This window comes from Thalassophryne amazonica, chromosome 4, assembly GCF_902500255.1.
Source record: "Thalassophryne amazonica chromosome 4, fThaAma1.1, whole genome shotgun sequence".
In the NCBI taxonomy this organism is placed as follows: Eukaryota; Metazoa; Chordata; class Actinopteri; order Batrachoidiformes; family Batrachoididae; genus Thalassophryne; species Thalassophryne amazonica.
In genome coordinates this window covers 87223356-87244059 of record NC_047106.1, presented here as the reverse complement: position 1 = coordinate 87244059, position 20704 = coordinate 87223356, and the positions used below count along the sequence as shown (strand labels likewise).

At 40.8% G+C, this 20704-nt stretch overlaps 1 protein-coding gene across 1 annotated transcript in view; it reads left to right on the top strand.

The window, feature by feature from the left end:
• The window catches only part of si:ch211-137a8.2 (uncharacterized protein LOC777613 homolog), a 207136-nt gene that overhangs the window by 151327 nt on the left and 35105 nt on the right, over window positions 1-20704 (top strand). The window contains exons 10-11 of the mRNA XM_034168786.1: window positions 7759-7989; window positions 18125-18244. Coding sequence (XP_034024677.1) covers window positions 7759-7989; window positions 18125-18244 — 351 coding nt within the window. The remainder of the gene's footprint in view (window positions 1-7758; window positions 7990-18124; window positions 18245-20704) is intronic.

The window sequence follows — 20704 nt, the reverse complement described above, 5'->3', positions numbered from 1 at the left end:
CCCTCCGTGTGTTGGATGCAAGCAAAAGGGTCAAAATGATAGACTGATGCATTCGATGTGAAAGGCCCTTTAGCTGACTTAGTCTAAAATGAGTATATGAAAATGTTGATATTGCAATGTAGCATTTTGACGTTGAATTGACTGGTCATGGAAAACATTTTTATTGGCATGAGATTGCACATCTGTAGTTGATTTTAATTTATTAAATGATAGCATATTAAGCGACATCCAGGCAATAGGAAAATATTGTTTTGCCTAATTAATTTGCTTTTGCAAGCAGGAGTGTTATTTGAATTTGTACAATTAGTGCAGCAGATAACTAAAACAATCTTTCAAATGATTATGCAAGCACCAAATTCAGCACAAATATTCCTTAGACATTACTCTTTAGAAAAGACAGACTAGCTGCTTGAATTTTCAATAGGCAGCTAGGTAGGGATCAATGAAGAATTACACAGAGGCCAAAATTAATAATGCTCCAATCATATTGAAAACTACACCACATTATTTGTCTGATCATAAAGATTCCAAAAAGGTATAATATGGGCTATCTGTGACTGAATTCTGTGGAGTTATGGGGTTAAAAAAAACACCATAAATGGTGACTAAGGTCAATTTCAGTTTGTACAAGGGTCAAAAGTTACAGTTTATCAAATTATGGTTAAAAAGTGAGACAAATTATTGGTTGAGCTAATCTGATTAATAAATGGAATAGTTTTCACAGTGTTAAATGTTTGGTCTCCAAAGTAAAGGTCAAACAATGTTGATGTTCTTTTGATTCCATGACGTGTGACATACCTCGTACGTTACCCTGTAATGTGAGAACTAAGCATGACACATGGTGCAAACTATTCCTTTTAAAGTCCTATTAATTCAACCAATAATTAGTCACTCAGAGCATGCCTCTGCCAAGGCCACATTCCCACTGCCAAAAAAAAAAAAAAAACTTTGAGTAGAAAGCAATTTGAAACTAACTTAAAGTGGAAATGAGACTTGATGCATTCAGCATCGAGCCTCATTTTCTAAGAATTTATTTATATACTCATAAAATTTCATCAAGTTCCATTCAGAAGTTTTTGAGTTCAGTGTTGTTCTATCCTGAACATTCTTCTGAATCCTAGGATATTGTTCATTTGCTTACAAAATATTATTGAAGTTCTTTATAATAAATTTTTGAATTACATGTTCTAGAATCCTTAAAATGTCATCTGGATCCAAAAGATGTTATGGACCAAATTTCACTAACGTGCTCTCACAACTTATGTTAAGTGTCATTATATAACGCCTGACTAGATCCTTGTCATTTGATTGGTGGTGTGACGTGATATGGAGCATTCGTCCTAGTTGCCATTTGTGGTGTTTCATTGACCATGCACATTTGGTTCCATTTACCATACAGTTTTGGTTCCATATATATATATATATATTTTTTTTTTTTTTTTTTTTTACCACCATTGCACGGTGCCACCACTGTGCGCGCTCACCATCGATTTCTATTTAATACACTAGATGGCAACTAGCTGTTGCCAGGCAGCTGCCATCTTGCTTAGCATTATTATGCATCGTCAGGCATTAGATTAAATAGAAACCAATGATGCGCTGACTTAAACTTGGGCTAAAGTGATCTGAAAATGCTGATTTGTGCAGCGTTCGGGTACAGCAACAAGCAACAAGATGACTGGGAGGTGACGTGTGCTTTTATGGGTGATATCAAAGAAGTGTATATATGCCAGACATTCTTAAGTAATTTCTGTATTCTCCACTGTTACTGTGCATGTCTGAAACACCAAAGAAGAGCCTGCAGCAACAAAGACAACAAAGTATGCAAATGCTGTCATCTTTTTTTTTCTTCCGTTATTTTTCCCCGTCCTTGTGCAAGATTGTTTTGTTGGTAGATATCAGTAGCCCTCCTCATAAAATCTGAGCCTCCTTGCTCAGCCTTCTCTGCCCAAAGAACTTGACGTGGTCATTAAATCTGACAGTGTGGCCACGGGTGTCAGGGTGTTCCAATGCTACTGTTTGAGGCGCTACCACCACTGACATACATGCACACTAAACCCTGACCACTGCCAACACCCACCCCTCACCTGAAGGGGATGGTCATTTTTCATTTTACAGTTTCAGACTTCTCCACTTAAAGTTCAACTTGCATTAATACACATGACAGATCCCTACAGTGGCAACATCTGCAAATGGGTTCTTAAGTATCTGGATTTTGACAAAGTTTTTAAGTAACTGCATTCACAGTAAGAAACAGCATAAGAACACCAGCACATTTTATATGTGGGATTATATTTTATATTATATTTTAATGACATGAATTAAAGTGAAATTTTAATTTTGTTTAGTCAATGACTGCCTGAATTCAACAACCTGTTTATCGCCAGATGTTGTGCTCTGGCAGAGTTCCACCTGTCTTCAGTTACAGCATGTTCTTGTTGCAGGTATTGTTTGGCAGGGCCATTTTAGAACATCACAGTTCTATGCTTTGTTAAAAAAAAAAGTGTTGGTTGTTCCAAAAATTGTAATGTCTCTGTATTTGCTGGTGGACTCTGATATACACTCTGAACTTGTAAAAAGTGTTCTTGAGCTGACCAATTGACTTTTGGACCATCATTGATTCATGCTTTCTTAAAAGGAAATACAAAATCAGAAGAATTTAGTTTGGACACACAGGGTTCTAGCTAGAACCATTTTAGAGCTGTGTAAATTATGTGATCACAACTCACGGCCGGGGGTCCGGGGGCCTCGTGGGGGTCAAGGGGGCAGAGCCCCTTGAAGCTATAGGGTTTTATATCTTTGAAATGTTATTGGCAAGCCATATTTTAACTAATTTTGAGTGGTTTTAGATGCATTGATAGAAAGAATAATAGACAAAAAATGACATTTATGTTGTGTTATTTGTAATACCAAAGTTCTTTTTTTAAATGTTTCTGTCAAAGTCTAAGTTAATAACATAAGTAATGTTGAAAAGGTTAAAAACACATTAATATTTGATGGACATATAGCATTTGTTCTCTTCTTCAAAAATGACACACTGTACCTTTTTAATCCTGTGAAACAGGCAGTTTTTGTGTCATGACAATTTTTCCCCAACATGTTTCAGTGGGACACCAATATTATTATTATTTTTTGTTTTTTCTACAATATAACCTCAAATTGCCTTGTTTAAACAAGAGCTGAACTTGGCCTGATTGTCAGTTTTTCACTTTCACTGCGGTCCATCACCTGCTCCTCCTCTCTTGCTCTCTCTCCTCTGCCCCCCTCCCCCTTGCTCTCACCATCTGTTTTCCTGGAAACAGGGAGCCTTTAACTGTAAAATAAACCAGAAACCTCTGAGTATATTATCAGCATATGCTGACAGAGAAGCAACTCTGGATTATGAAACGTTTTTTTCTAGAGAATTTTTTTTTTTTTAAGTCAGAGCAGAGTCCGCCTCTATCTGCTCTGATCTCTGCTTTCAGCATTCTGCAGCTTCACAGAGCGCTGAAAGCAGCTGACTGCTGTTCTCTCTGCTGTTTGCACTTAGACAAAAAAGAAAATGAGAAATTTATTTCTTTAATTATTTGGTTGAAATTGCAAATAATCCAAAAGTACAACTTTATATAAAATTGGTACATTTTTCAGCAAAATTTCAGTTCATTTTTTGGAAAATCCGTGGTGGGCGGGACAACCAATTTGAATGTGCGAGCTAGGCAGAAATTTGCAGTACTGGGCTGTTCCGCCCGGCGCCGCCCACTGTAGTACCGTTTGCTTTGCTTTGCTGGCAGTGATGTCTGTTTGGAATTTATATTAACAGTCAGCAGAATATTTTAAATGCACAGGCAGAGCCTGCATTCAGCTCTATAAATTTACTTAAAAATGAGATATTTAGGGAATAAAACACACATGGCTGTAAACCACCTTACCAGGCACTTTTCCAATGACTTTTGGTTCCTCAAGTGTAATAATTTCTGCACTTAAACACAAAAACAGATATAAATTTAGTCATCCTTTTGTTTCTTTTCAGAATGCTGATTGAGAAGTATCGAAAGACTAGAAATGGGCGCAATATGTGCTTATGGATTTAGTGCCTATGATGGTGCCAAGAGCAGAATTATGATGGTGTGTAAGGAAGTTGTGAGTGGCAGAGAAGTACGAGGGGCAATTGAGAGGTTTCGAGCCTGACCCAAAAAAAGCAGGGTGTGGTTCTCCATCTTATGCATTCTGAGAAACCAACATTTCTTAACATTGCACCCAGTGAGTCAAAACTTCATACATTCTTGAAAAATGCTGGTTTCTCATATGAGTATGATGTAGGCTACAGAGACAGGGCAACAGCAGTGAGATGTGCAGTAGAAATGACAGTGTTTAAGATGGATGTGGGATTACATCAAGGATGGGCTCTGAGTCCTTTCTTGTTTGCACCAATAATGGACAGACTACTGGACAAGATCAGAGAAAAGTCTCTGTAGACTGTCTGTAGATGATATTGTGATCTTCATGAAAACAGAGAGTAGTTTGGGAGGAACTTGGAAAGGTGGTGGTTTACTCTGGAGAGAAAGGGAATGAAAGTCAGCAGCAAGATGGCATACATCTGTGTGAGTGAGAGGGGATGGTGAATTCGTGAGGTTGCAAGGATTAGAGGTGTTAACAGCAAATGAGTTTAAATACTTGAACTCAACTGTTATAAATACTGGCACATGTAACAGAGAATGCAGGGGACACAATGGGATGGAGAGGGATGATCTGCTGTGGTGACCCCAAATGGGAGCAATTTCCAGTAGTTTCTGGTAAAAGTGGCAATAAACTGTCTATGGCCAAATATTTGAGTCTACTCTTGTGTAGTACTTGGTTCTTGTATCTTTGCATTTTTTCACCCCATTAACTACCATGAAACACCTGAGGGTCTGCAATTTGCATCCCCGAATAACTTTCATATTTAAAATTATGCCATCAGTTTCTAGGTTGTTTGCTTGCCTTTCAGGCAGCTCCTGTTTTCAGGTAATTTATATGAAAATTAACTTGTAGACCTTTTTAAATTTGGCTGCAAAAAGAAAATCCATCACTGTCGAGAGAAAGTCACCTCTGTTTCTGTTGAAGTTGGACAGTTGAGAGCTCCAGCCATTCAGTTTTATGCCATGAATGGACTGGTTTCTCCATTACTCCCAGATAACATCCTCTCTTCTTTCCACTCTACATGCACAGTCATTTTGGACTCTGTTGCACCGATGCGCTGCAAATCCAGGAAATCAAAATCCGACCCCTGGTTAAATGCCACGACCCATGCCCTCAGGCAATGCTGCAGACGGGCGGAGAGAAAATGGAAAAAGGACAAACTACAGGTGTCTCTGGGTTTTCTGAGGGACAGTCTAACTGACTATCAGAAGGCTGTGAAGGAGGCAAAAGCACAATATCTGTCTCATATTATTTCGAGCAGTTGTCATCGTCCCAGTGTGTTATTTCAGACTATAAACTCAGTTGTAAATCCACACACCTCTGTTTTGTTGGACGCTACAACCACAACCTGTGAGGAGTTTCTTCAGTTTTTTATTGATAAGGTTTCATCAGTCAGACAGAACGCTGATCAGAGCTGTAATGTTGAGTTGTCTGCTCCTCGTGCACATTCTGCTGTGCTCGAACAGTTTGAGCCCATTTCTTTTGCATCTCTCGCCAATGTTGTAAAACACATAAAATCTACAAGTTGTCCTTTTGATGTTGTTCCAGCTAAGGTGCTGAAGGAGGTTTTTAATACTGTTGGGGCGGGTCTCCTAACTTTTATCAATGCTTGCCTTAGGTCAGGGTCTGTTCCAGCTGCTTTTAAACATGCTGTGGTTCAACCTCTTCTTAAAAAATCTCACCTGGACTCATCAGTTTTATCCAATTTTAGACCTGTCTCTCATCTGCCATTTCTATCTAAGGTTTTAGAAAAGGTTGTCTTTTTACAGTTACAATCATTTTTAGAAGACAATCTCATCCTTGAAAAATTCCAGTCTGGGTTTAGATTGCGACACAGCACTGAGTCAGCACTTTTAAAAGTTCATAATGATATTACTCTGTCGGTGGATGCAGGGAATCCTGCTGTGCTGGTTCTGTTGGACCTCACAGCAGCCTTTGATACTGTGGATCACACAGTACTTGTTTCCCGGTTGGAACATTTTATTGGCATTCATGGTACTGCACTTGAGTGGTTTAGATCATATTTGGCTGAAAGGAGCTTTTCTGTCATGATTGGGGACCTTTCCTCATCAACTGCTCCTCTGTGCTGTGGAGTGCCGCAGGGATCTGTCCTTGGGCCGATTCTATTTTCTTTGTACATTCTGCCATTGGGGTCAATTATAACCCAGCACAATTTGTCCTTTCATTGTTATGCAGATGATCTGCAAATCTATCTGCCTGTGAGGACTAATGGGAGTGATGCTTTGTCATCATTATTTAATTGTATTCGTGATGTAAAGCAGTGGCTGTCCCGAAACTTCCTTTACCTGAATGATGGTAAAACTGAGATCATGGTGTTTGAGCGCACTGGCATACCAAATGTGGTAACACCAAATTTTGGTGCTTTGGCTAACTATGTAAAACCAGCTGTCAAGAATTTGGGAGTGATATTTGACAGCTGTTTGAGGTTCGATCAACAGATAAATTCTGTTGTCAAAGCTAGTTTTTTCCAACTTCGCCTCTTGGCTAAAATAAAGCACTTTCTCAGTAGACGTGATCTTGAGACGGTCATTCATGCTTTCATCAGCTCCAGACTTGATTATTGTAATGCACTTTATGCGGGCATTAATCAGTCGTCTCTTGTGCGTCTCCAGTTGGTGCAGAATGCTGCTGCTCGTCTTTTGACAAACACTTCTAGACGTGAGCATATTGCGCCCATCCTATACTCACTCCACTGGCTTCCAGTTCGTTTTAGAATTGATTTTAAAATTTTAATGTTTGTTTTTAAAGCTATTTATGGCCTTGCACCTCCCTACTTGTCTGAAATTTTAACTTTGCGCACCTACAGTAGGATGTTAAGGGTGTCTGGCCAGCTTTACTTAGATGTTCCAAGGTCAAGATATAAACGCTGGGGTGATCATGCTTTCGCGGTAGCTGGCCCCAGACTGTGGAATGAGCTACCTCTTGAGTTACGTACTATTCCTGACCTAGCACTTTTTAAATCTAAGTTAAAGACTTATTCATTTAAACTGGCTTTTAACACTTAGTGGGGAGGTGACATGTTCTGTTATTTTTATGTTCTTTTTTTATGTGTGGTTTTAAAATTTTATTTTATATGTGTTTTATTTTGTAAATTTGTGTTTTTAATGTTAAGCACTTTGGACACCAGTCGGTGCTGTAAAGCGCTTTATAAATAAATGTTGATTGATTGATTGATTGATTGATTGATTGATTGAAAGGATGACCTTTGTGCTTCATTGAAGGAAAAAACTGAGCTGACTAAAGCTCAAATCCAGGAGATAAAACACGTAACATTTTTCATGTCTGAAAAACTACCAGACCATGACAGATTAGTAGGGCCATGAAGGCATGACATTTTCTCAACTCTAATGTAACAGGATATTAACCTGGCACAAACATCACGTGAATGAAGTTGAATAAATGGAGAAATTTCATATTTAGCTGAAATGAGGCAAAATCAGCGACTGAAGTCTGGTGTGTTCCTGTAAATATACTGTGTGCGCATGCATGTCACAGTGAAGTCAAAAACAGTTTTGCAAAGTGTGAAGCTGAATTCCTTAAGTAAAAAAAAAAATTGGTTGTTGTGTGTTTACTGTGCAGTGGTCGGAGGGATGGTGTGACCCTGCCGAACCTGGTATCTTCTCACCAGCCATGACTCAGGAGGACAGAGCCCCACCCTTCAGGAAGCACTGGATGATGATCACTCCTGACACACAGGACTGTGAACCTATCGGCTTTGATGGCCAGCGTGTGAGGGCGTGGCTAGGAGTATCAAGCCCCACCCTTCTTGAGACAAGTTCCTGTTCCAAGACTGTGCAGACTGAGGTGGAGGTAAAAGTGAATGCTGGTTTAAATTCCTCACCTATTTGACTTTTGTTGAACTGTATTTCTCATTATAGTAGTATTGAGATTTGGTAGCTGTTCTTTGACGCTGCAGTGTTTAAGCTCACAATAAACTCATTACAGAGTTAGAGACATAACATTATATACCTCTTGTCTAAAAACTGTAATTTTGACTCAGAATATTGACTTAATTTCCACATACAGTGCATCCAGAAAGTATTCAGTGCATCACTTTATCCAAATTTTATGTTACAGCCTTATTCCAAAATGGATGAAATTCATTTTTGTCCCCTCAAAATTCCACTCACAACACCCTCTATAATGACAATGTGAAAACACTGTAGATTTTTGCAAATATATATATATATAGAGAGAGAGAGAGAGAGCGAGAGAGAGATGCTCCATCCTCACTCCTTGCTTCAGTGCTTAAACAATCTTGTTGGATTTGTTTTTATGAAAACTATAAACAGCTTATAATGGACTAGCTTATAATGTACGTTGATAAAAAAAAAAGCACTCAACTTCAGCAGGAATGTCGTGTCTGTCCAGTTTGCCATCACAGATGAGAGTTTTTGGGTTGTTTATTTATTGTCTCTATTATGATAGATTTTTGTGTGACACATCAGCTGACTGTACAGAAATCAAGCTTCTCCTTCTGTGAGAGTGACTAGATTTACTCCATCTAATGGGTTACCTGAAAAGGTGTCACAGTGATGACAGCACCTTTTGGAAAAGAGATTTTCAACTTAAAGCACTCAGAGTGGCTGCACCAAAAAAGATGCTGGATGCGATGTTTTTTATGGAGGTGACCACATACAATCTTTCTCATTTAGAGCAACTGAATAAAGCTGTAAAACATCCATGCTGAGTTGATGTGTGTAAACCCAATCAGACAATAATGTCCTTTAGACTACAGTCTCCTGAATCCTGTAAATAACTTTGTTTCAAATATGAAAATGTTTGAATGGTCCCAGATGGATGTGCCTGGCACACCTCCATAGGGAGGCGCCCAGGGGGCATCATTACCAGATGCCCGAACCACCTCAGCTGGCTCCTTTCAGTGCGAAGTGGCAGCGGTTCTACTCTGAGCTCCCCACGGATGACCAAGCTTCTTGCCTTATTTATAAGGGAGACACCAGCCACCCTCCTAAGGAAGCCCATTTCAGCCGCTTGTACCTGCGATCGAGTTCTTTCGGTCACGCAACACTCATGACCATAGGTGAGAGTAAGAACGAAGATTGACCAGTAGATCGAGAGCTTCACCTTTTGGCTCACCTCACTCTTCGTCACAAAAGTACGGTAGAGGAAATACAATACCGCCCCTGCTGCCCCGATTCTCTGGCCAGTATCATGTTGCATTGTCTCCTCACTCGTGAACAAGCCTCCAAAGTACTCGAACTCCTTCACGTGGGGCAAGACCGCATTCCCTACCGGAGAAGGCAATCCATCAGTTTCCTGCTGAGAACCATGGCCTCAGATTTACTAGGGGAGCTATGACCACTACCTTTGCACCCCCACCCAGGACTAAACCAAACCAACTTTTTTAGGTTCCTTAGATGACCCCAAAACACAATCAAGATGTTCCCAAAAATAAAAACTGGCCTCAAGCCAGTTATCCAAGATGGTGCCCAAGATGGCCACCAAAATATGGTTTTGTCACTAAAACACCAATGATTTCTGTCATTATTAAGTCTGTTTGTTCCTGTGTATTTTAATAAGGGTCTATTGGCTGCCAATTTGGATGCCATTTTGAATCTTAAACCCACAAATGAATGTAGTTTAGGCACAAATGAGTTTGCTGTGACCTGCTATGGTCTTCCCATTGAATCTCTGTGATATTGTTGTTTATATGTTGTGTAAAGATGTTTTATTGAAAAAAAACCCTGTTTTGGCAGCCATCTTGGATAACTGGCTTGAGGCCAGTTTTTATTTTTGGGAACATCCTGATTGTGTTTTGGGGTCATCAAAGGAACCTAAAACAGTTGGTTTGGTTTAGCCTGGGGGGTGCAAAGGTAGTGGTTGTAGCTCACCTAGTAATTTAGAGGTGCTGATCCTCATCTCAGCCGCTTCACACTCGGCTGTGAACCAGTCCAGTGAGTGTTGGAGGTTACAGGCTGATGAAGCCATCAGGACCACACCATCTGCAAAAAGCAGTGATGAGACCCTGAGCCCACCAAACTGGAAACCCTCCTCCCCCTGACTGTGCCTCAATATCTCTTCGATAAATATCACAAACAGAATTGTGATCCTGTTTTTTTTTTTTTTCCTACTATGAAAATTAAAAGCAAATACTGACAGGAGCTTAAGAAGTGATTCTTTTTTTATATTGAGGAAAGTAGGGAATTGTTAAATTACATCTGCATTAAATAGTTACAACCCCAATTCCAGTGAAGTTGGAGCGTTGTGTAAAATGGAAATAAAAACAGAATGCAATGATCTGGAAATCCTCTTCAACCTACATTCAGCTGAATACACCACAAAGACAAGATATTTAATGTTCAAACTTATAAACTTAATTGTTTTTGTGCAAATAATTGCTCATTTTGAAATGGATGCCTGCAACACGTTTCAAAAAACCTGGGACAGTGGTGTGTTTACCACTGTGTAGGGCTGAAACGATTAGTCGAGCAACTCGAATAATTCGATTACAAAAAATGTTCGAGGCAAATTCTGTGCCTCAAAGCTTCGTTTAACGTTGTAGTACATATGCCAGGCCTCTGTGTGGCGCTGCAACGTCCACAGGAGAAAAAAACAGAAGAAGACTGGAGCATAACAGCTAATGAAATTAGCAACGATAGCTACTGCTTTCCAGCGTGACACAGAGAGTAAAATAAAGCCTTTAAAAAATAGATGGTCCACGCTGATCATCTGAAATAGACTTACTGTGCATTTAAAACGAAGCAGTGTGTTTGTCTCGTTTTAAAAAACACACGGTCTGCTCTACGTGGGGAGGGACGGTGGCCGGCTGCTCTCTGCACGGTGTGAGGGGTTCTCAGACCGGGCGAGTCACAGCTCTGGCTCCGACTACATTGACAAACAGCAGAAGTGCACTTTCATCTGTGTTTCCCTCAGACTCACACTGTTTGACTTTTTAATTTTTTGCTTTTTTGGACAACACACAACACTTCACAAACACGGTGACAAATAATAATAATAATTAAAAAAAACTGACTGCGATGCTGCATGTTCAACCTCCAGCTGAAATGCATCTGCTGAATTGCAGAGAAAGAGGGGAAAAAAAAAAAATCACATAGGGACCCAGTCCATCAACCTTAAGAAAAAAAAAAAAAAACTTAAAAATGGTTACATTTTACAAGTTGGAGAAAACAAAACAGAAAGCCACATCCCATCGCCATTTCAGCAAAATGCCAACACTTTGACATTGTGCCATTGCTTAAGCAGAGCCCTGGACTATCGATGTTTAAAAACGCAAAAGTACTTTTTATCCGATTACTCGATTAATCGATAGAATACTCGATTACTAAAATAATCGATAGCTGCAGCCCTACCACTGTGTTACATCACCTTTCATTCTAACAACACTCAATAAGCATTTGGGAAATGAGGACACTAATTGTTGAAGCTTTGTAGGTGAAATTCTTTCCCATTCTTGCTTGATGTACGACTTCAGTTGTTCAACAGTCAGGGGTCTCCATTGTCGTATTTTGTGCTTCATAATGCACCACACATTTTCAATGGGCAACAGGTCTGGACTGCAGGCAGGCCAGTCTAGTACCCGCACTCTTTTACTTCGAAGCCATGCTGTTGTAACACATGCAGAATGTGGCTTGGCATTGTCTTGCTGAAATAAGCAGGGACGTCCCTGAAAAAGACGTTGCTTGGATGGCAGCATGTGTTGCTCCAAAACCTGGATGTACCTTTCAGCATTGATTGTGCCAACACAGATGTGTACATCGCCCATGCCATGGGCACTAACACACCCCCATACCATCACAGTTGCTGGCTTTTGAACTTTGCGCTGGTAACAATCTGGATGGTCTTTTCCTTTTTTGTCTGGAGGACACAACGTCCATGATTTCCAAAAACAATTGGAAACGTGGACTCATCAGACCACAGCACACTTTTCCACTTTGCATCTGTCCATTTCAAATGAGCTTGGGCCCAGAGAAGATGGTGGCGTTTCTGGATGTTGTTGATGTTTCGCTTTGCATGGTAGAGTTTTAACTTGCACTTGTAGATGTAGCGACAAACTCTCTTAACTGACGATAGTTTTCTGAAGTGTTCCTGAGCGCACACGGTAAGATCCTTTACACATTGATGTCGGTTTTTAATGCAGTGCCGCCTGAGGGATCCAAGGTCAGGGGCATTCAGTGTTGGTTTTCGGCCTTGCCATTTACATATAGAAAGTTCTCCAGATTCTCTGAATCTTCTGATTATATTATGGACTTTAGATGATGGAATCTCTAAATTCCTTGCAATTGAACATTGAGAAACATTGTTCTTAAACTGTTGCACTATTTTTTCACATAGCTGTTCACAAAGTAGTGATCCTCGCTCCATCTTTGCTTGTGAATGGCTGAGACTTTTGGAGATGCTCCTTTTATACCCAGTAATGACACTCACAATTAGTGTCCTCAGTTCCCAAATGCTTATTGAGCATTGTAAGAAGGAAAGGTGATGTAACACAGTGGTAAACATACCACTGTCCCAGCTACTTTGAAACGTGCTGCAGGCATCCACTTCAAAATGAGCAAATATTTACACAAAAACAAGTTTATCAATTTGAACATTAAATATCTTGTCTTTGTGGTGTATTCAATTTAATATATACTCAACAAAAATATAAACGCAACACTTTTGGTTTTGCTCCCATTTTGTATGAGATGAACTCAAAGATCTAAAACTTTTTCCACATACACAATATCACCATTTCCCTCAAATATTGTTCACAAACCAGTCTAAATCTGTGATAGTGAGCACTTCTCCTTTGCTGAGATGATCCATCCCACCTCACAGGTGTGTCATATCAAGATGCTGATTAGACACCATGATTAGTGCACAGGTGTGCCTTAGACTGCCCACAATAAAAGGCCACTCTGAAAGGTGCAGTTTTGTTTTATTGGGGGGGATACCAGTCAGTATCTGGTGTGACCACCATATGCCTCATGCAGTGCAACACATCTCCTTCGCATCATCTGTGAAGAGAACACCTCTCCAACGTGCCAAACGCCAGCGAATGTGAGCATTTGCCCACTCAAGTTGGTTACGACGACAAACTGGAGTCAGGTCGAGACCCCGATGAGGACAACGAGCATGCAGATGAGCTTCCCTGATACGGTTTCTGACAGTTTGTGCAGAAATTCTTTGGTTATGCAAACCGATTGTTCCAGCAACTGTCCGAGTGGCTGGTCTCAGATGATCTTGGAGGTGAACATGCTGGATGTGGAGGTCCTGGGCTGGTGTGGTTACATGTGGTCTGCGGTTGTGAGGCTGGTTGGATGTACGGCCAAATTCTCTGAAACGCCTTTGGAGATGGCTTATGGTAGAGAAATGAACATTCAATACACGAGCAACAGCTCTGGTTGACATTCCTGCTGGCAGCATGCCAATTGCACGCTCCCTCAAATCTTGCGACATCTGTGGCATTGTGCTGTGTGATAAAACTGCACCTTTCAGAGTGGCCTTTTATTGTGGGCAGTCTAAGGCACACCTGTGCACTAATCATGGTGTCTAATCAGCATCTTGGTATGGCACACCTGTGAGGTGGGCTGGATTATCTCAGCAAAGGAGAAGTGCTCACTATCACAGATTTATACTGGTTTGTGAACAATATTTGAGGGAAATGGTGATATTGTGTATGTGGAAAAAGTTTTAGATCTTTGAGTTCATCTCATACAAAATGGGAGCAAAACCAAAAGTGTTGCGTTTATATTTTTGTTGAGTTAGGTTGAAGAGGATTTGCAAATCATTGTATTCTGTTTTTATTTACATTTTACACAATGTCCCAACTTCACTGGAATTGGGGTTGTAATATAAGTCCACAAAACAACCACACTGACATGAAAATGAACCCAGCGTTTTGAAGCTTGAATTCTGGTTTGAGACCATGTAGGTGAAATATAAACTTTTCCGTGTGCTGGATTTGACCACTTATGGGGACAGCTGCTCCCATTGTGCAATATATACATAGCATAACTTCACTCGGGGAAAATAGTGTACTGTTTTGTTTTTGGCTGCAATCACCAAAGCAGTCATGAAAAGTGCAGGTTTTTTTCAGTTCCCAGTGGAGAAGTGAAGACGAGGTGAATGGAAGAGGTCATGTCGGTAAGTGTTAGCCTACACAGCTAACCAGAGTAGCTATGTTCTTTCACCTGCACAACCGCCTCAACACATTTGAGGTCATAAACAAACACATGTCCACTTTCCAAGGCATCATCACTTTTTCTTTGCAGTTTCACTTTGCGTGTAATTTGCCCAAAAACTCAGAGAAAGTGCCGTGTTTCTGTCCCCAGAAGTAGAGAAATTATGTCATATGCCTCATATTTTACCCCTTTAGCGCCCACCCTCAAACGAGACTGGGCTGCCCAATTCAATTTCTCCTGGAAAGAGGTTTCGCAGCATTCAGTGCTGGACGACCAGGTTCTGTAACGGCTTTTTTCCCTATAGGCCATGTAAATATGCTGCTAATGTTTGTACCTTTACTTGACCCATTTTTTTATTTATTTATTTGCACTAGTTAACACCACAGGTCACTTTTACTATTGCACCTCATAGCATTCTTTTAAAATGTTATATATGTCGTAATATATACGAGGTCTGTGAGAAAAGTATCCGACCTTTTTATTTTATGCAAAAAATATATGGATTTGATTCATATGTTTTTACGTCAGCCAAGCTTGAACCTTCATGCGCATGCGTGAGTTTTTCCACGCCTGTCAGTTGCGTCATTCGCCTGTGGGCAGGCTTTGAGTGAGCACTGGTCCACCCCTCTCGTCATTGTTTCATTGCGAGGAAATGGCGGAATGATTTGGGCTTTTTTTCCATCAGAATTTTTTCAGAAACTGTTAGAGACAGGCAGCTGGAAACCATTTGAAAAATTTATCTGGCTTTCGGTGAAAATTTTACGGGCTTCACAGAGAATAAGGAGTGTTACTACAGCTTTAAGGACTGCCCACAATGGCGCATGGCACACCGTGCTCCGGGCCGCCATCGAGAGGCAGAAACCACCACATCATTTCTAAATGGATCGCTGTGTGGAGCTGGGACCGTTGTGTGCAATTTCTCTGGTTATCGCAAGAGCTGGACATCATCCATTTTCCGGCAGATTTCACTTTTAACAAGAGATTTTATCATGGAAAGCCGTGCGGAGGCTTCGCACGTCACGACCGATTCGCTAATGGAGCGAGACAAAGGAACACCTCCGTTTCGGAGTGTTAAAGGACAAGTTGGGACATGCCCAGCTCTCCACAATTTCTCTTATACTCACTCGACTGGTAAGCACTGAAAGCTTGTCCCAGTTTTTCGAATGGTTTCCAGCTGCCTGTCTCTAACAGTTTCTGAAAAAATTCTGATGGAAAAAAAAGCCTAAATCATTCCGCCATTTCCTCGCAATGAAACGACGAGAGGGGTGGAGCAGTGCTCACTCAAAGCCTGCCCACAGGCGAATGACGCAACCGACAGGCGTGGAAAAACTCACGCATGCGCACGAAGGTTCAAGCTTGGCTGACGTAAAAACATATGAATCAAATCCATATATTTTTTGCATAAAATAAAAAGGTTGGATTGTTTTCTCACAGACCTCGTATTTTAATTCTGTCCTGAGCCCAGTGTAATGAAATTTCACTCTGTGTATACTTGTTGAATGCTGAAACTCTGTGTAGGTCTGTCTATCTTCTGATTTGTCTAAAGAAAACTGGCACTGAAAGTAATGATTGTGTTTTTTAAACGGTGTGAATACTAATTAAAAAAATAAAAATAATGAAACCTGTTTTTGTCATAAAGTAAAAAAAAAAACATGGTAAAGCTATGTATGGATACACTTATTCACTGTGTGAAGATAATGCAGGAAAGTTCACGGGAAAGTGTGAGTAAGCATCTTTCTTTAGACTCCGTGTAAGAGATGCTTGCAATTATAGTAGTGTCAAGAATTTGATTGTGTTTTTGGCTCGGACTCCAACTGAATCACTAAAGCTTTAAAGCAAATATTGCCATTGCCAAAAAAAATCATTACTGTTGGTTACTCCCTAAAATTGTGGGCAAGTTTTACATGGTGCAAAATTTCTGTAAGACTTTCTCAATAAAATTATTATTCTCAGTAATTACAGTATTTTGTGTGTGTGTGTGTGTGTGTGTGTGTGTGTGTGTGTGTGTGTGTGTGTGTGTGTGTGTGTGTGTGTGTGTGTGTGTGTGTGTGTGTGTGTGTGTGAGACTGAAAATGTTAGTGTTCCCTACTAATTCTGTAAACCTGTTTTGTTGTGTATACTGTAAAAGTGTGTTGTTTGATCCACTTTTGTGATTTACTTCTGTGTTTCTCCCTATCCAGCAGGTCGTTATTGTAAATAATATTTTTTTTTCTTAATAACTTACCTGGTTAAATAAAGGTTAAATAAAAAAAAAAAAAAATCAAATTTCAGTACAGTATTTACAGTATTTGAGTATTAATTTGGTGACATGTCTCTTCAACATTGCGTGGAGGTCTGGCACAGTTCCTGAAGAATGGCAAACTGGGGTTGTAGTCCCCATATTTAAAAAAGGGGACCAGAGAGTGTGTGCCAGTTACAAGGGCATCACACTACTCAGCCGCCCTGGTAAAGTCTACTTCAGGGTGCTGGAAAGGAGGGTTCGACTGATAGTCAAATCTCTGATTGAAGAGGAACTATATGGGGTCCGTCCTGGCAGTGGAACAACCAACCAGCTCTGGGAGTATGCCCATCCAGTCTACATGTGTTTTGTGGACTTGGAGTATGATTGGCTATCCTGGGAGATACTGTGGGAGGTGCTGCGGGAGTATGGAGTGAGGGGGTCCATTCTCAGGGCCATCCAATCTCTGTACTCACAAAACGAGAGCTGTGTTCTGGTTCTCGGCAGAAAGACGGACTTGTTTCCGGTGGGGGTTGGACTCCACTAGGGCTGCAGTTTGTCACCAATCCCGTTTGTGATATTCATGGACAGGATATTGAGGTGTAGTCAGGAAAGGAGGGTTTTCAGTTTGGTGGGCTCAGGGTCTCATCACTGCTTTTTGCAGATGATGTGGTCCTGTTGGCTTCTTCGGCCTGTGATCTCCAACACTCACTGGATCGGTTCGCAGCTGAGTGTGAAGTAGCTGGGATGAGGATCAGCACCTCTAAATCCGAGGCCATGGTTCTCAGCAGGAAACTGATGCATTGCCTACTCCGGGTCGAGAGTGAGGTCTTGCCCCAAGACAATGGAGCATGAGATTGGTGCAGCAAGGATGATGTTGCATTCGCGCTACTGTACTGAGCCAAAAGGTGAAGCTCTCGATCTACTGGTCAATCTTTGTTCCTGCTCTTACCTGTGGTCATGAGGGTTGGGTCATGACCGAAAGAACTAGATCATGGGTACAAGCAGGCAAAATGGGCTTCCTCAGGAGGGTGGCTGGTGTCTCAAAGATAAGGTGAGAAGCTCAGTCATCTGTGAGGAGCTCAGAGTAGAGCCACTGCTCCTTCATGTTGAAAAGAGCCAGCTGAGGTGGTTTGGGCAAGTTTTAAAGATGCCTCCTGGGTGCCTCCCTGTGGATGTGTTACAGGCACATCCAGCTGGGAGGAGACTCCAGGGAAGACCCAGGACGAGGTGGAGAGACATTATCTCCACACTGGCCAGGGAACGTCTGGGGATCCCCCAGTCAACGGTAGTTAATGTGGCCCAGGAAAGTGAAGTCTGGGGTCCCCTGCTGGAGCTGTTGCTCTCACAACCCCAGATAATCTGTTGAAGGTGTATGTATGTGTTGCAGTGGTTTCATAAAAGGAATGTCATACATTTAAATAAGTGGTTGTAAAAGTAAGTGGTGTCCCTGTTACTCTCAGGAAATAAATGGCTCTTTTTGTACTTGCAGATATTTTGTGAACTCATCTGTTTCATCTTTTCATGTGAACCAGTATTGCCTGAAAACACTGAGGATTAACAGAAGCTCTTTGTTTTTCAGGCCGAAGACTATCCGTCTTGTGGTGACGAACCCAAGCTCGTCTCTGAACACAGGTCAGAAGATAAAACTTTTCAGAGTTCAGACACTATTTCAAAGGAGCACAAACAAAATCAGAACTATGTATACAATTTATTAACAAAACACAAAACTACTATATTTTGATACCACAGAGCTACCCAGATCCTTGGATTCCTGATGGACAGCAAAACTGATGAATTGATTTTCTCCACCATGATAATTGCTCCACTTTGGGAAATGAACATGTTTTGTCAGCTGATGTCCAAAGACAGATAAATTATGGCTGTGGTTATACCGTTATGTTCTTGTGACTTCAGAAGTCTGGATTTAGACATCTGGGCTTCTATCCATGAAGCATCCTAAGGCAAAAAGTAGCTCCTAGTGACGTTTTCTAAGAAAAATCTTAGAATTCCTCAAATTCTTGGACATTCTTAGAATTTTCCCTTGGTAAGATAAATGTTGTTCACAAAGCTTCTTTGGCCGTCAGAGAGCTCCTAAGGTGCCAAACTGTGAATAGTAGAGAGGAGGACTTTTAAGAAGCCTAAGAGTGTCTTCAGCAGAGAAAATGGCAGAAAAGAGAGAGAGGAAGGAGAGATATTCTCCATATGTTGAATGGCAGTGATTTGCTACCAGTGTCACCAACTGAACGGTCCCCTCTAAAAATTGGTCTTCCCTGCTTTCACTGCACATGCGTCATTTCAGATCACAGCAGCACGCCTGAGACTGACTCTCCACAGCCAAAGCGATCAAAGGGAATAATGTGATTATTAACCATCAGATGACAAAATAAAACCTCTTAAATCATTCTAAAGTCAGTTTTAAGCAGAAACACGATAATTGGTGAGTCGCTACTGACGCTGTGAAATGACGTAGGTGCAGCAGCATGTCAGCTGTGGTGCTCTGATTGGTCCCCCGTCTTTTATGTGGAATTTATGTGGAAACGGATGTTGTACAAAAGCTTCAGATATCTGTCATTGAGATGGATGACTGGAGAGGAGTTTTAAGCAGAAACGAGAGGATAATCAGTGAATCGCTGGTAATGCTCAGAAATGATGCATGCACAGTGAAGGCAGAGCGGCTCAATTTTTAGGAGGGACCGTTCGGTCAGTGACACCAGCTTGACCATACAGGGATAATGTTTGTTATTGACCTCATCAGGAATGAGCTTATCTTTCACACCCAGCGTACTTTTAAGTAATGGCTGAGCTGAAGGTCATCACAACATTGCGAGATCTAATTTCAGGAAAAATGTTACACACACACACACACACAGTGGTGGGCACAGTTCAGCTAATCCGATCGCAGATAATTATCGAAGCTAATGTTTTTGCTATCGGATTAGCTTTTCAGATAAGTTTTAAAACCATCATTGGGCCAATTATCTTCCGATAAATTTACTTCCAATAACTTTCAGTCCGATAAGTTTTTTTTTCTTTTTTTTGCTGATAAAGTTTAATGGTCAAAAATGTTTGTAAACCCTAAAATCAAATATTTTAGTCCGTTTGTTGTGTGTTTGTAGCAGACTGGCTGCCGGTCGCTTGCTGATGACATCATTATTAAGCGCAAAACATGATTGGCTGGTCGACGTAGGGAGCATTGTGGGTAGTGTAGTTCAGGTTCACTTTGGACGTTACAGTGACTCGTCCACTTGACACAAAAACAAAACAGACTAGTTTTAAAATTATTTCATTGTGGCTGTAATTTAAAAGCCAAGACTCGGTGGGGGAGAGGAGCTCTCACGGCGCAGCTGTGTGTACAAAGGGAGGGACTTTTCTTCACGTTTAGACACTGTTTTGGATTTTTAAAAAGGATGCTTTATGTGGATTATTTATTCAGATGAATCTCACTGAAACTAATAGGTAAGAATTTATATTTACTATGTGTATTTTATTCTGCCAATCAATGCATTATTGGATGTATTTCGGTTGTTTAAGCCGCAGGGTTCAAAGCTTGTGACAAAAGCGTCAGCTTTTAGCTCGTAAATGACGGTGTATCTAATACCGAGATAAGCTGTGACTTCTAATACTGTGTTTCACTGCTTTTGAAAGATGATGACAGTGTTTGGGGTTTTATTTTTTATTTATTCATTTTTCGTGTGTTCTTTAGTTTGTAATCCTTGAATTTACCCAGCAGCCCCTGTGGCGCTTAAAGTGAAACTGGTTTATCAGAAGCCGACTGTGTTATCTGATGTGGCCGTGTCCAAATCAATACTAATAATTATAGGTTATCTGTAATAAAGATAAATTATTTAGCAGTTTATCAGTTTATCGTCATAAAAGATAACTTTTCAGTTATCTGATTAATGGTTATCGAAGCTAACTGTTTGATTAGCTGTGCCCACCACTGTACATACAGATGTACACAGTGGGGAAAATAAGTATTTGATCCAGTGTGGATTTAGCAAGTTTTCCCACCTACAAAGAATGGAGAGGTTTATAATTCTTATGCCCCGCGCGGCGCTTGTTATACCCTGTGCAGCGCTTGCGCCGTGATGTGGGGCATATAGCATCCGGGCTGTCAGTCCGTCCTTCTATCTGTCCTGGCTACAATTTATTCGTCGCA